Consider the following 14,977-nt stretch of genomic DNA (forward strand, 5'->3'; position numbering starts at 1 on the left):
TCAACATACCAGTGTCAACATCGTATATTTTTATTATTGGTCTTTAAAAATATATATATACTTATTGCCTTTTTTGCCTGCACAATAATTTATAAAAATTAAATTAATTTTGAATTAGTTATCCACATTGCAATGTTTTGAAATTGGGCTTTTATTTTGAAGCTTTTCTCATTACCATACAGAGTGACGTAATTGTTTGTGCTTCTGGCATAATAATAGTACATACGTCATTAAACGCGCTGGTTTCGATAACTGAACCTCGACGGATTATCTGGTAAGAAAGAAATATAAACAGTAGAACAATTTCTCAGGAAACATGATCAGTGCATACTATCTCAGTGTGTATACAAATGTATATGTCAACATCGAATAGTGTTATTTTTCACACACATTCCGATGCGTGTCCATTGCTCCATTTATTTGCGCGACGCTGCATGAATGCATTTGGTCTTGTTGTAGCTTAAGTCCAACTTCATTCGTTTCGGACGCATTCAATTATTCCTTTGCACAAATTGTGCTGACAGCTGGTTTAAATTATATCGAGTAGGCTACGCTATAATATCACACGTAAGAACCGTTTCAATGCTAATGGCTGGACCTGTGGATACTATCTGTAAGTGTACACGGGCCAGGAGTTTTTCCTGACCAAACAAAACAACTGGCAGTCTGGCAGTATGGGGAGTGTTAATGTACACCAGTGGCCACCGCTTGGTTGTAATGAGCTACAGTGCTGGCTTTTGTTCCTGCCCAGCTCTAACTCAACATAATGGTTTGAATCAGGTGTTTTGGTGCTGACTGTAGTTCAACTACCCAGGATGTCCTTATTATTATTAGACACTGGTCAAATCAGGACACCTCCATTTCAAGATAACTTAAATATCAATGTGGGCATCCCCATGAGCACATGTGTAACACAAACAGTGAGTATAACCTCTTTAAATTGCTGTAACTGTCTCACCACTTCTCTCTCCCTGGCCTCTCTGGCAGACATGTTGCCTGTGTTGGTGGTCCATGGGGGAGCGGGGCACATCCCTGAAGAGCGTGCACAGATGTCTTGTGCTGGGGTCCGGGCTGCAGTCAGGGGGGGCTACTCCAAACTCCAGGGGCAGGGCAGCGCCATGGACGCTGTGGTGGAGGCAGTCACTCTGCTGGAGAATGACCCCCACTACAACGCAGGTAAACACACACCCATGACTAGGGCCTGGAGTCTTTCCTAGCCAGGTCACATGACCAGAAAAAACCATCTGGCCTCTGAGATCAGCAATAAGGGTCTGATAAGGTAAATAGGTCCACCTATTCATCTACTTATATTTACTTGGTACATGGTTCTATGGTAATAATTACACAATATTAACAAATGGAATTACCAAATAAGTATTCATTTACCTTTTACTTTTTGGGGGGTAAATACCAGTAGACTACCACAAAATAAAGTGCTACCAGATTTGACTGTCAATGACACTAACCTGGATAAACAAAGGTTGATAAAGTATAGATGAAGACGTTTCTCTGAGTCCTCTTGTATCTCTGCATGCATCAGGACGAGGCTCGGTGTTGAACGCTAAGGGCGAGGTGGAGATGGATGCCATCGTGATGGACGGGAGATATCTGGCCAGCGGAGCTGTCTCTGCGGTCAGGAAAGTGGCCAACCCTGTCCAACTGGCCAGACTGGTCATGGACAAGGTACTGTTCACGCACACACAGATTTGCTTAGACAAAGTGTTGATCATACAGCAGTTCAGGGTATTTTAGGTATTTTATTAGGATCCCCATTAGCTGTTGCAAAAGCAGCAGCTAATCTTCCTGGGGTCTACACAAAACATGAAACATGACATAATACAGAACATTAATAGACAAGAACAGCTCAAGGACAGAACTACATCAATTACATTTTTTTTTTAAAGACACACGTAGCCTACATATCAATACATACACACAAACTATCTAGGTCAAATAGGGGAGAGGCGTTGTGCCATGAGATGTTGCTTTATCTGTTTTTTGAAACCGGGTTTGCTGTTCATTTGAGCAATATGAGATGGAATGGAGTTCTGTGCATTAATGGCTCAATATAATACTGTACACTTTCTTGAATTTGTTCTGGATTTTGGGACTGTCAAAAGACCCCTGGTGGCATGTCTGGTGGGGTACGTGTGTGTGTGTAGTTGGTGAAACAGAAGTAAGAACTACATAGGAACATATACATCATTATATTTTGCATTGTAAGGGAGGTCGAAGCAGTGCCGTAAAGCGATACATTTTAGCGCGAACGCTTCCGCCACGGCGCACTTTCCCACAGCGCTCTCTCACGCGTAAGCAAGTGAGGTACAGTATATTCTATACATCTTGAACATTGTTCCCCATTGAATGAGCCCCTGTTACCCATTGCAGACGAGCCATCTGTGTCTGACTGGGGAGGGTGCCAGTCAGTTTGCCAGGGCAATGGGTGTACCCGAGGTGCCAGAGGAGTCCCTGATCACAGAGTATGCCCGTATGCGCTGGAAGAAGAACCTGGCAGCTGATGCCAACCCGGTGGAGTGCCAGATGTAAGATAAAGCATGACATGATGTTTCATACCATGGAGTTGAATACATTAGATAGATAATGAAATGGATTGTAACATGACATGATATATGATAGAACACAGCATGGTATGATAATATTGCATGATAGATGTTAATTACATTTTTAATTGAAGTGTGTGTGTGTCACAGGGGAAAGATGGGCACGGTAGGGGCGGTGGCGGTGGATGCGGAGGGGAACATAGCCTGTGCCACCTCCACCGGTGGCATGCTGAACAAGATGGAGGGCAGAGTGGGGGATACAGCATGTATTGGTGAGACATCTGATGTTATGTCATATGAGGTAAACGGATAAAGAGATGTGGAGAGGAAGTAGGAGAGAGAAAGAGAGGAGTGGAGGAAGAAATGAGAAAGAGACCTGCAGCTTTAACAGTGATCCAAAAGCTGAGTGGCTTTGGTGAACCCTGACCCCTGAGACGTGGAGGAATGTGTGGTGGTGTGGAGCCACTCACTCAATACCTGCTGGGTTAATGTTTCACTATGGAGATTATTACAGCCAGCAGTATGAACAACACACACTACTACCTCACACTCCTAGACTGCTTCATAAAGGCACAGAGGCACATACACAACATACTGTACACACACAAACACCCACACTCTCAAATGTGCATACATTTACACACATACACAGAACAGGGGTTAAACAATCTATTACTTTACATGCATGTAATTGAAGAAGTGGTAAGTGGAGTCTCATGATGAGAAATGTTCTAATGTTAATCAGCGATGCTGGTAAATCAATACACTCAGGTCAACAATCAATGATCAACTATGCATTTCACCCAAATATCCCCATTCACTGACATGCCTTTAGAAGTGAATCGCTGTCAAGAGTTTCATAGATCACTAGTTTACAAATGTAAGGGCTAGCTGGAAATGTTCTGAGCCCTCACCTGCTATATACTGATTTCTGACTGTAGAGTTGGTAACCCACCACAGGTTGTCCGGTAAGAACCAGGCAGATATTATAAACAGGGTTTGTCACCACCAACCAACGCATTCCATACACAACTTTGTGTGAGTTGAGTGAAGTGTGGTTTCTGTAAAGAGAAAGGGCACTATTAAAAGGGTAAATAGGCCAGTAAATGTACAGATATGCATATAGAGCTCGTCAGCTTGTAGTCCTAAAAAAGGAAATTAGTTAGCATTTTCTACCTCTGGTTCGTTGGCCATTCCTATGGGGGAAATAATGAGGTTTTGGGATAAAGACCAAAAATAAGGTCTGAGGTTAACACAGTTTTAGGAGATCTTATACGTTTTGTTCTATGCGATAATATAAGTCAGTTAACATGACCTTTATAAAAATGTTATTTAGTACGTATGGTCTATATACAAAGGTAGGACGCATGCATGAACTTCAACAAACACTGTAGTATAAATAAGTTGGCACAACAAAGAAACAATACTCACAGTTGAATTGAGGAACACATTAAACACTAACTTGACTAGGCCATCTCCTACTCCTGTAGGCCCTTCCCACTGGGTACATCATGACATTTCAATGTGGAAATGTGGGCAATATTTGGTTGAGATGATGATCAATGAGATTTCAACCTTTATTCACCCACTCAAAAAGACAGCCAGAAGTTTGAATTCCCAATGTGTTATTACAATGCTTTCAACCATTTAAAAGTGTAACCAAATTCGAATGGAAAAACAATGTCAGATTTTTGGTTTAGGTGTCATCTAAATGTTTGTTATCACTGCACTTTCAACCATTTTAAAAGCACAACAAAGTTCAAATGGGAATGCACAACTTAATGTGTTATCACTGTGCTTCATATAATAGCACAACCAAATGACCTGGATTGCAGTTGAGATTACATTAACAGTTGTAAAAAAACATCAAAAAAAAATATGAACTGCATACAAAGAATACCCCAACCCATTCCCCCCTCAGTTCCCATCCAGGCACCTGCGAGCAGTAATCTTTTCTGATTGATTGAGCGATTCAAAGGGCTATCATCGTTAAGTAACATAATAGATGCAAAGCATTGAATATACAGTATAAAATCATGCTCTTTGGAAATAATTTTGTAACTCTGCCCCAGGATCATGTAACTGCAGGGCACTCCTGATTTAGTGAACGGTTGGGAGTTTGGGCCAATTTCATCGTAAAACGTTTCCTTGGTGTTAAATACAGTCTGAACAAACTTAAAATGTTTAAATTGATGGTTCGGATTACGGGATCCCAAGGCCATATTTTTCCATATTCTATTCCAGTTAAAGGGTTGTTCAGATTCAATTAGATTTGTGGACCATACTTTTTTAATGGCTAGCTCAGAATATGGTGCTTTCCAAAAGTTGTTTATATACACTAAATGACCAAAATTATGTGGACACCTGCTCGTCGAACATCTCATTCCAAAATCATGGGCATTAATATGGAGTTGGTCCCCTCTTTGCTGCTATAACATCCTCCACTCTTCTGGGAAGGCTTTCCACTAGAACATTGCTGCGGGGACTTGCTTCCATTCAGAAACAAGAGCATTAGTGAGGTCGGGTGCTGATGTTGGCTCGCAGTTGGCGTTCCAATTCATCCCAAAGGTGTTCGATGGGGTTGAGGTCAGGGCTCTGTGTGCAGGCCAGTCAAGTTCTTCCACACCGATCTTGACAAACCATTTCTGTATGGACCTCGCTTTGTGCACTGCGGCATTGTCATGATGAACCAGGAAAGGGCCTTCCCCAAACTGTTGCCACAAAGTTGGAAGCACAGAATCGTCTAGAATGTCATTGTATGCTGTAGCGTTAAGATTTCCCTTCACTGGAACTAAGAGGCCTAGCCCGAACCATGAAAAACAGCCCCAGACCATTATTCCTCCTCCACCAAACTTTACAGTTGGCACTATGCATTGGGGCAGGTAGCGTTCTCCTGGCATCCGCCAAACCCAGATTAATCGGTCGGACTGCCAGATGGTGAAGCGTGATTCATCACTCCAGAGAACGCGTTTCCACTGCTCCAGAGTTCAATGGCGGCGAGCTTTACACCACCAGCCGACGCTTGGCATTGCTCATGGTGATCTTAGGCTTGTGTGCGGCTGCTCAGCCATGGAAACCTATTTCATGAAGCTCCCGACGAACAGTTATTGTGCTGACATTGCTTCCAGAGGCAGTTTGGAACTTGGTAGTGAGTGTTGCAACCAAGGACAGACGATTTTTATGCGCTTCAGCACTCAGCGGGCCCGTTCTGTGAGGTTGTGTGGCCTACCACTTCGCGGATGAGCCGTTGCTGCGCCTAGACGTCACTGAGCTCTTCAGTAAGGCCATTCTACTGCCAGTATTTGTCTATGGAGATTGCATGGCTGTGTGCTCGATTTTATACACCTGTCAGCAACGGGTGTGGCTGAAATAGCCGAATTCACTAATTTGAAGGGGTGTCCACATACTTTTGTGTAATATAGTGTATTATAGAGATCAGTCCTTTCGGGAGCCCAGATAATAGAGGTCTTCACGGATCCACCTGTACCCGAATACCGATACGGGACCGAGAGGTCCGGATCCAGAATTCTAAATAATGTCACCGGTCTGGGTCAGATCTGATATGATTTTCACGGGTCTCGGGTATGTGTAATTTTAACTGGCTAGTTCGGACGAGCCCTTACAGACCCGAACGAGACTGCGCAGTAGAGCGAGATAGAGAGACATTTTATCATTTATGCTGCTGCTCTTGCTTTGAACAAGCATAGCAAGTGTAGGTTGTTGTTGGCCAATCATAAATCATTAAAGCGGCAATTGGCTACTGTCATAGAGCCTCCGTGTGTGGCAAAAGTTAGGAGATATCTAATCAATGGAAGATGGAATTAAAATGACAGAAATTAAAGGAAAAGGATAAGCTACATCGATCAATAGCCAACAGATAGGCTGCTACTTAATATTTCTGAATGGAGTTATTTGTAACTGTAGGATGACAAAGCGCATGCACTGCGACCTCAATTAGCCTAGTTAGCTAACGTTAGCTAGCTTAACTAGCGTCTCCCGGTTTGATGCAGTCAAATAATGTACTACGTAATCATATTTGATGATACATTAAATAACCCAGCTATGGCAGCTATTAGTCTACTATAGCGCGAGTCGGCTTGGTTGCTGTCTCTCGTCTCCCCCTACCTACTCCTCCTCACTGCTCTCTGTGTCACTCGCTCACAGTACGGTCCCTCCACCTGCTAGAGCGGCACCTCTCTCCCTCCTCTCGTGCTTTGTCAGCCCCGGTTAATAAAGTAGTTTAAAATATTACTTTTCTGCTGTTTCTCTCACTCGGACCGGGTCTGGATCTGACCAGGTCTATACGGAACGGGTCTAGTTGTCTTCAGGTCCGTTCGGAACGGGTCTCTATATTTAAAACATGTATTTATGCATATCGGGGGCCGGGTGGGAAAGCCCCAGGTCCATTTTGGAACGGGTCCAACTTTTTGGGCCTGTGAAGACCTTTACCTCCAACGTCTTGTTAATTTTTTCCGGGACGTTTACCTTGCCATACATATTTTGAAACCCACTATGAATTTTATCCCAATAGACAGAAGGGGGTGCCATGGGAAGCATTGAACTACAGAAATTCAGCCATTGCAATATATTCATTTTGACGTTGACAATAGATATTCTTCCGGTTAAAGCAACTGGGATATTATTCCATCTTCTGAGGTCGGAATGAATTGATTTGAGCGTTCTGTTAAAGTTTCTGGTAATGGTTTTATCTAAGGAAGGAAATATATCTACTCCCAAATATTTAAAATAGGAAATGATTGGGATTCCATAAGTAGAGATCAGTGGAGGCTCCTCAGAAGAGGAAGGGGAGGACTATCCACCTCAGTGAATTTCATAAAAATTAAAATAGTAAAACATTAAAAAAGTTATAATTTTTAGATAAAACTATTCTAAATATAATCACGTCACTAAATAATTGATTAATACACTGTTTTGCAAATAAGGTCTACAGTAGCCTCAACAGCACTCTGTAGGGTAGCACCATGGTGTAGCCGGAGGACAGCTAGCTTCCGTCCTCCTCTGGGTACATTGACTTCAATACAAAACCTAGGAGGCTCATAGTTCTCACACCATTCCATAGACTTGCACAGTAATTATGACAACTTCTGGAGGATGTCCTCCAGCCTATCAGAGCTCTTGCAGCATGAACTGACATGTTGTCCATCCAATCAAAGGATCAGAGAATGAATCTAGTACTGAAAGCAGAAGCTACAGCTAGCTAGCACTGCAGTGTATAAAATGTGGTGAGTAGACTCAAAGAGAGACAAAGACAATAGTTGAACAGTTTTGAACAAATTAATTTCTTCCAAAATAGAAGGAGAAGCAAGAGAGAAATAGAGAGAGAGATGTCCTCTTTTATTTTTTCACTTTGTTTCACTTACTTAGCTAGCAAATGCAGCTAGCTAGTTTAGCTTACTTAAACATCCTGCTCAAACAGAGGGATGCTATGTTAGCTAGCTGGCTATGACTTTCCAACACAACACTGGAACTCTTCTATGTCAATGTAAGCTTTTGGTATTACTAATTTATTGCCACCGGGGCCCGCCGTGTAACTGCTTACTGACTGTACACTAACGTTACTGCATGATTGTAGCGGGTTTACTAACGCGTTAGTTCTATAAGCTATGCTGACTATGACGTTACTTTAGCTAATATAGTGACAACGATGTCGGCTGTGTGTAGCAGTTTGGCTTGGAAAGGTTTTTTCGCCTGGTCACATACAGCCGATGTGTTGTGTATTGATGAAGTCCACAAGCGAAGGGAAGAGGTGAGCGGAGGAGAGAGCATAGATGCAAGAAGGAATACAATGTGGCTGCAACTGATGGACTAATGATTACACCCTATATCAGCTAGATGCAGGCAAGAGTGTGCAAGGCGGTATTGAAGGTCACCTCAAATTTGTCTCTCGACCTACGTTGTAAACTTTTATTCATAGGCTAGGTTGTAGCAACCTCATGATGGGTATATGGAAAATTTGAGTATCATGTTGTAGCCTAAACCTATCGCTGTTACATTGAACTGGGTGAATGGAATATGAATGAGAGTTATCCAATATGCTGTATTTGTATTTATTATGGATCCCCATTAGCTTATCTTCCTGGGGTCCAGCTAAATTAAGGCAGTTATACATTTTAGAAACATTACAATACATTCATAACAGATTTCACAACATGTTAAGTGCGTGCCCTCAGGCCTTCTACTCTACTACCACATATCTATAACCCAAAATCCATGTGTACATGTGTATAGTGCATATGTTATCGTGTGTTCGTATGCATGTGTCTATGTTTGTGTTGCTTCACAGTCCCCGCTGTTCCATAAGGTGCATTTTTCTGTTTTTATTTAATTTAATTTTACTGCTGGCATGAGTTACTTGATGTGGAATAGAGTTCCATGTAGTCATGGCTCTATGTAGTACTGTGCGCCTCCCATAGTCTGTTCTTGACATGGCGACTGTGAAGAGACCTCTAGTGGCATGTCTTGTGGGGTATGCGTCAGTGTCCGAGCTGTGTGCCAGTAGTTCAAACAGACATGCATTCAACATGTCAATACCTCTCACAAATACAAGTAGTGAAGAAGTCAATCTCTCCTCCGCTTTGAGCCAGGATAGATTGACATTCATATTATTAATGTTAGCGCTCTGTGTACATCCAAGGGCCAGCCGTGCTGCCCTGTTCTGAGCCAATTGCAATTTTCCTATGTCCCTCTTTGTGGCACCTGACCACACGACTGAACAGTAGTCCAGGTGCGACAAAACTAGGGCCTGTAGGACCTTCCTTTTTGATAGTGCTGTTAAGAATGCAGAGCAGCGCTTTATTATAGACAGACTTTTCCCCATCCTAGCTACTGTTGTATCAATATGTTTTGACCATGACAGTTTACAATCCAGGGTTACTCCAAGCAATTTAGTCTCCTCAACTTGCTCAATTTCCACATTATTCATTACTATATTTAGTTGAGGTTTAGGGTTTAGTAAAGTGATTTGTCCCAAATACAATGCTTTTAGTTTTTAAAATATTTAGGACTAACTTATTCCCTGTAATAGAAATAAGGCCATGCTCATGAAAAAAAAAACGGCACTGACCGGCACTGGTAGAGATCGAGTCTTCGATCGGGTCTTGAGAGGCAGTAGTGCTGATTTGGTTAGATAAATTCAGCTTCATTTCAAGCTATAAAATTAATCTATGGTCATCAATGCGTTTGTGAGCGATTGAGATGCATTGTCTAGATATAGTAAAATATCATCCACGTATAATGAGATGAAGTGATCAGTAGATTTGATGGAAATTGGTGTTATTCCCTTTGATTGACGAATTGCCTCAGCCAGGGGTTCCATGGATAATAAGAATAGTAAAGGCAAGATTGGATCGCCTTGTCTGCTGCTTCTAGTGATTCTGAAAGGAGCAGAGCAGATATTGCCTGGTATAACTATGGCTGAGGGATTGGCATATAGTATTTTAATAATATTCATGAAATTGGCGCCAATCCCCATATGTTCCAAGACAGACCAGAGATATGCAGCTTGTTCTGCATCGAGAGATAATGCAGCCCAAGGACCTGTTGTTTCTGATGAAGCATCTAAGATATGTAATAGTCGACGGAGGTTATCAGAGGATAAGCACTTTTTAACAAACCCACTTTGGTTCGTGTGGACCAATTTTGTTAAGTAAGTCTCGAGACGGGACGACAATGTTGTGGAAATACACCACTAAGGACTCAAATCATAGTAAATTAAGCAATCTTTATTATCACGGCCGGAGAGGTTCACAAACTCAATACAAGCCTGATTAAACTCCAAAGGGGAGGTTCTCTTTCAGTCCTTTTATACTGCTACACAAACAAGTCATATAATCATGGTTGGTTCCCGCATGTAACTGACTGATACCACACCAGGCTTCTTACCTTGAAACTGAGATATTGTATCACTCCTTTTAGTTCCTTTTAGTACCTTTTTTCTAATAAAAGCTAAATTAGTGCTGTATTCACATCTCTCCTAAATGAACCTTTGTAAATTGCAGCTGTATTAATCATTTTGAGCAATAGTGGACCTAATTGATTCCAACATTTTAAAGAATCTTAATCCTATTCATTAACTTTTATTTGTCGACAAGTTAATATGCTATTTACTGTATTGCAAAAGTGTAATTGATTTGTGTTTGGTTGTCAACGCAACCAAATAACATATGAAGGAGATGTATATTTTGTGCTACTGACTTAGTCTGGCTTTAATTCCAGTTTGTCTACAAATTAATAATTGATATGTTGGATTCACGTCTCCATCTCAACCAAAAACCAAAGTTAAAGAACAGGACTAAATCTAATCTAATCAAACTTTAAATGCCCTTTAAATAAAGTTTGATTTGATTTAGTCCTATTCTTTAACTTAGATTTTTGGTTGAGATGTTGATGTGAATCCAACATATTCATGATTAACTTGAAGATTAAATTTGAAATCAACCAAAGATTGAAACCCTAGGCCTATGTATTGTCTATTTTTAGCTGAACCCTGGGTTGACTTGAAACAATAGCTGTTGATGACTTTGCAAATGCTATATATGCCTAAATAGCATCATTGATGATGTATGACTTATAAAAAATGTATGGTTGCATTTCATTTGCTGTTAAACCTCTACCCTTTGGAATGACTTCGATAGCAACAGTGAATATACAGTATTTAGTTATTAAGAGATCTCTCAATAATCAGTCTCACTGATGGCACATTGGTAGTAGTCAGTTACAAATATAAAAGCTAAGCAGGGCTTGGTTAAAACCCTGGATGGGAGACCAAATGAATAGCTGTATATCAACTCTCCAGTAGGAGGTGCTGCCCAGCCTATTGTTTTTTAATTTTTTCTAATGGTGGATATAACGTTGAAGATCTGACGTTGTTTCAAAGGTACAAATTAAACATTTTATACAACGTTTGTCTATGTTGAAAATTGGTATCATAATTCTGTGGTTGAAACTTCACCCTCAAAACAACAGTTTGTTGATTACTTTTTTCAAATCCAATGTATTTTCCATGTAGATTCCTTGTCACAATACGTTGGCAAATTACGTTGAAACAATGTTGATTCAACCAGTTTGTGCCCAGTTAGTTTTTTCCCCTCTTTTTTGGAAACTCACCTGACACCCAAGGGGAGAGCACCAGGGAGGTGATTGTCCAGAATTCAGGAGCAGATATTGGCTGTGCAGGGCATTTTTTACACTATTTGTTTGCGCCTTTTATTTTTGGTACCTGTAAAGAGCATTCTGTACATGTATTCTATTGTTTACCTCACCATCTAGTGGCTTGATGCGGAAACCGCACCCTCAGACAACCAGGTGTGTTACAATTATTCTAGCCTTGATAGACTGCCTGTTGAAATAATATAAGCAAGGTTTCCACCCCACTTCAACCAATCCATCAGTTGTCAAATTGGTAATTAATTACGGAAGACTGATTTTTCAAGTATTCCAACAGACTTTAAGACCACATGAAAGTCAATACATGTTGGAGACCTTTCTCTCTTATAGTGTGTGAAGAGCAGGCTGTGTGTGTCTTTCAGGGTGTGGAGGTTATGCTGATAACAAGGTGGGAGCAGTGTCACCCACGGGCCATGGTGAAGCCATCATGAAGGTGACTCTGGCTAGACTCATCCTGTTCCACATGGAGCAAGGTAACACACACACGATTTATAAAGACAGATTGATTGATAAACTGATTATAAACATTCAATCCTCAGTAACTCCATCCATTTATTCCCTCATCCATGCATGAATCCATCCATCCTCCCTCCCTGGTGTGTGTGTCCCCTGCAGGGCGCAGTGCAGAGGCAGCAGCAGATGAGGCCCTGGCCTATATGAAGGAGAGGGTGGGGGGTCTGGGGGGAGTGGTTGTGGTGGACCCCCAGGGTGGATGGTCCGTTCGTTTCAGCAGCCTGCAGATGGCCTGGGCTGCAGCCCAGCAACAAACACTCCACTATGGCCTGTACACTGGAGAACACTTCACACAGAACATAGACAACCCCTACTAACATACACTCCACTTCCACTAATGTGTTGAGAGAGACTAGAAGATCCCTACTAACACACTCAGGTAAACAATCTATAGAAAGCACTGAATTGAAATTTACCATAACTGTGTTTTTAGCAATCAGTACTATTTCAATATTTTCTAATCCTCAGATCAATGCTCATATCTAGAGCCAGTATTTGGAAAGTGTTGATCAACTGCCAAATGTAAATATTAAGGAATAAAGCGTGTTTTAAAAACAAACATAGGCTATTTATCATTTCTGAGGGGTTTTCAATGCCTCATTTGGAGTCCTATAAAGCCATGATTGTTCATGGCATGCATAAATACTAGCAGAGAGTTACGGACAAAGTTGACACATGGAGTGTGTGTCCCTTACATGTACTGTGGCCTGCTGGCAAAGGTTATGTGCCACTCGGTTTACTCCACTAGATGGTGCAGAATATCAAGATTGTCTAAAGGTTATTTTACATTAATTTGCTTTGGTTGGTTTCTGTCGGATCTCCTTATCTCGGTAGTCTCTAAAATGTAGGGGTGTAGTCGGTTCACAAATTCAGGCTGAACCATTCTGTTTCATCTCAATAGTCTGAAGTGTTGTCCTCTGCCAGTCTTCTGTCCTTCCCCTGCCTGGTTTGAAAATGGACCAAAAATCCAGTCTGCTCTAATCAGTACTGGTGATGTAAAGGAGACGGAGTGATGATGCCATGTGTCATCCCCTAAAATGGGGTGGATTTAATTGAGACAGGACAGGTGTGGTATAAAGGGGTCTGAATGTGCTTTGGGTGTCAACACTGCCACTCACTTTGCCAATACCTCCATCGTACATTACTGCTATGAGTGCAAACACAGAACCTCTCCTCTGACAGTCAAGACTGCTCTCCTACCCAAACACCAGCTTGTTTGTTTCCTAAACATCACTTTGGAAATAGGGGGAGAGATGCATGGGCATCTTACAGTTCTGTCTGTCTGTGTGTGTGTGTGTGTGTGTGTGTGTGTGTGTGTGTGTGTGTGTGTGTGTGTGTGTGTGTGTGTGTGTGTGTGTGTGTGTGTGAGTGAGTGAGTGAGAGAGAGAGAGATACCTACTTGACCAAGGGCATCAGAGACGAAAAATACTAATTTGCTGTTCTCCTATTCATTTCTACAATCTGACCCAAAATTACTGACAGTTTTTTTTATTAAGCTATTATTCTAAATTCTTCAGTAGTAAACCACTGAGGGCTCAGGGCATTGGTCATCACAGATTTCATAGGACAGGTGCAAAATATAGAGGAACACATTGCAGAGGGGTGTGTGAGTTTAAGTGAAATTGTGAACTCCCCATTAATTTCAATGTAGCCTACCATAAAAGGTAACGGATGGACATGCTAGTCTGGAGTTTTGGAACACCTGCGGACAATTGGAGGTCATGGGATGGATGGCAAAGGAAGGACGCGCGCAAGGTAACGGAGATGAGCAGGCTATTATTTCCCCGTTGATGCGCACAGTCCGGCCAGCCATTGGTCAGCTCTGCCAGAAAATGGGAGGTACTCGGTTCCAGAAATCTTCGTAGAAAAACGCCAGACTGACAGACGGCAAAAAGAGTGACAGCTCGAAAAAGACGGCGGACAAAGGACGCTTTTACCCGGCAAATGTCCCCTCAGACAATTTTAACATTTTGCAGTTCTCTGCATCCATACTTTACAGCCTGATTGGTGTGTTTTTCTAGATACTTTGCTGTGGTTATAGTGAACTTTATCCGAAGACAACTGAACTGCCTCGACTGGGAACTTTGTGTCCGGGAGGATTGGAATTGTCCGGGACGGACGGTGGGAAAAATCCAGCGAGGAGACTGATTTTATCGCAGCATGATACTGGCGGTTGTCTGTTCTTACAAACACCACCGTAAACGATCTATCACGAAATATCGGGCTGCCAGTACCGCGTAAGCGGAGAGTTTATTGGTCCCGAACCAGCATAACTTGCCGTTTTCACGCAGGTAACTTTTCACCTTTTCGTGGATGAGGTGAAGCGGTAAGTAGTCTACAGTGTGTCCAAAGTAATCGAGGATAGCTGTTGGAAGATGCGCAACTTCGCCTATTCCTCCTCTCTTTAGGGAGAATAAATATAATCGGCTGTTCCCCTGGGATGTAATTGCGTTCCCAGGCAAGTTTAATGGCTCTGTAAGACTCAAGAGAATTGCAAGCCATTCATGGCTTGCAGACAAGACTATCATTGTATCTTTATAAACAAATGAAATCAAGTACAATTACATTTATTTAAAAAATATAGTTTTTTTTGAAAACCAAAAATTGCTCCATTATTCAGGGGTTAATAAGGTGCTAGTTATAGCCGACTTGAAAAAATAAATAAGGGACTGCAAGACTGCAAACATTAAGCAGTCATATTCCCAAGTTATAGATAG

At 41.8% G+C, this 14,977-nt stretch overlaps 1 protein-coding gene across 1 annotated transcript; it reads left to right on the forward strand.

Moving 5' to 3' along the window:
• Window positions 1-215: 215 nt before the first annotated feature.
• LOC311118651 (isoaspartyl peptidase/L-asparaginase-like) lies at window positions 216-12,810 on the forward strand. Its single transcript, XM_084193439.1, has 7 exons — window positions 216-274; window positions 988-1,176; window positions 1,541-1,683; window positions 2,389-2,543; window positions 2,712-2,833; window positions 12,110-12,220; window positions 12,363-12,810. The coding sequence occupies exons 2-7, from the start codon at window positions 990-992 to the stop codon at window positions 12,575-12,577; spliced, it is 933 nt and encodes a 310-aa protein (XP_084049565.1). The 5' UTR covers window positions 216-274; window positions 988-989; the 3' UTR covers window positions 12,578-12,810.
• The last annotated feature ends 2,167 nt before the right edge of the window (window positions 12,811-14,977 follow it).

This window comes from Coregonus lavaretus (genome assembly GCF_964263955.1).
Source record: "Coregonus lavaretus genome assembly, contig: HAP1_SCAFFOLD_2766, whole genome shotgun sequence".
Classification (NCBI taxonomy): domain Eukaryota; kingdom Metazoa; phylum Chordata; class Actinopteri; order Salmoniformes; family Salmonidae; genus Coregonus; species Coregonus lavaretus.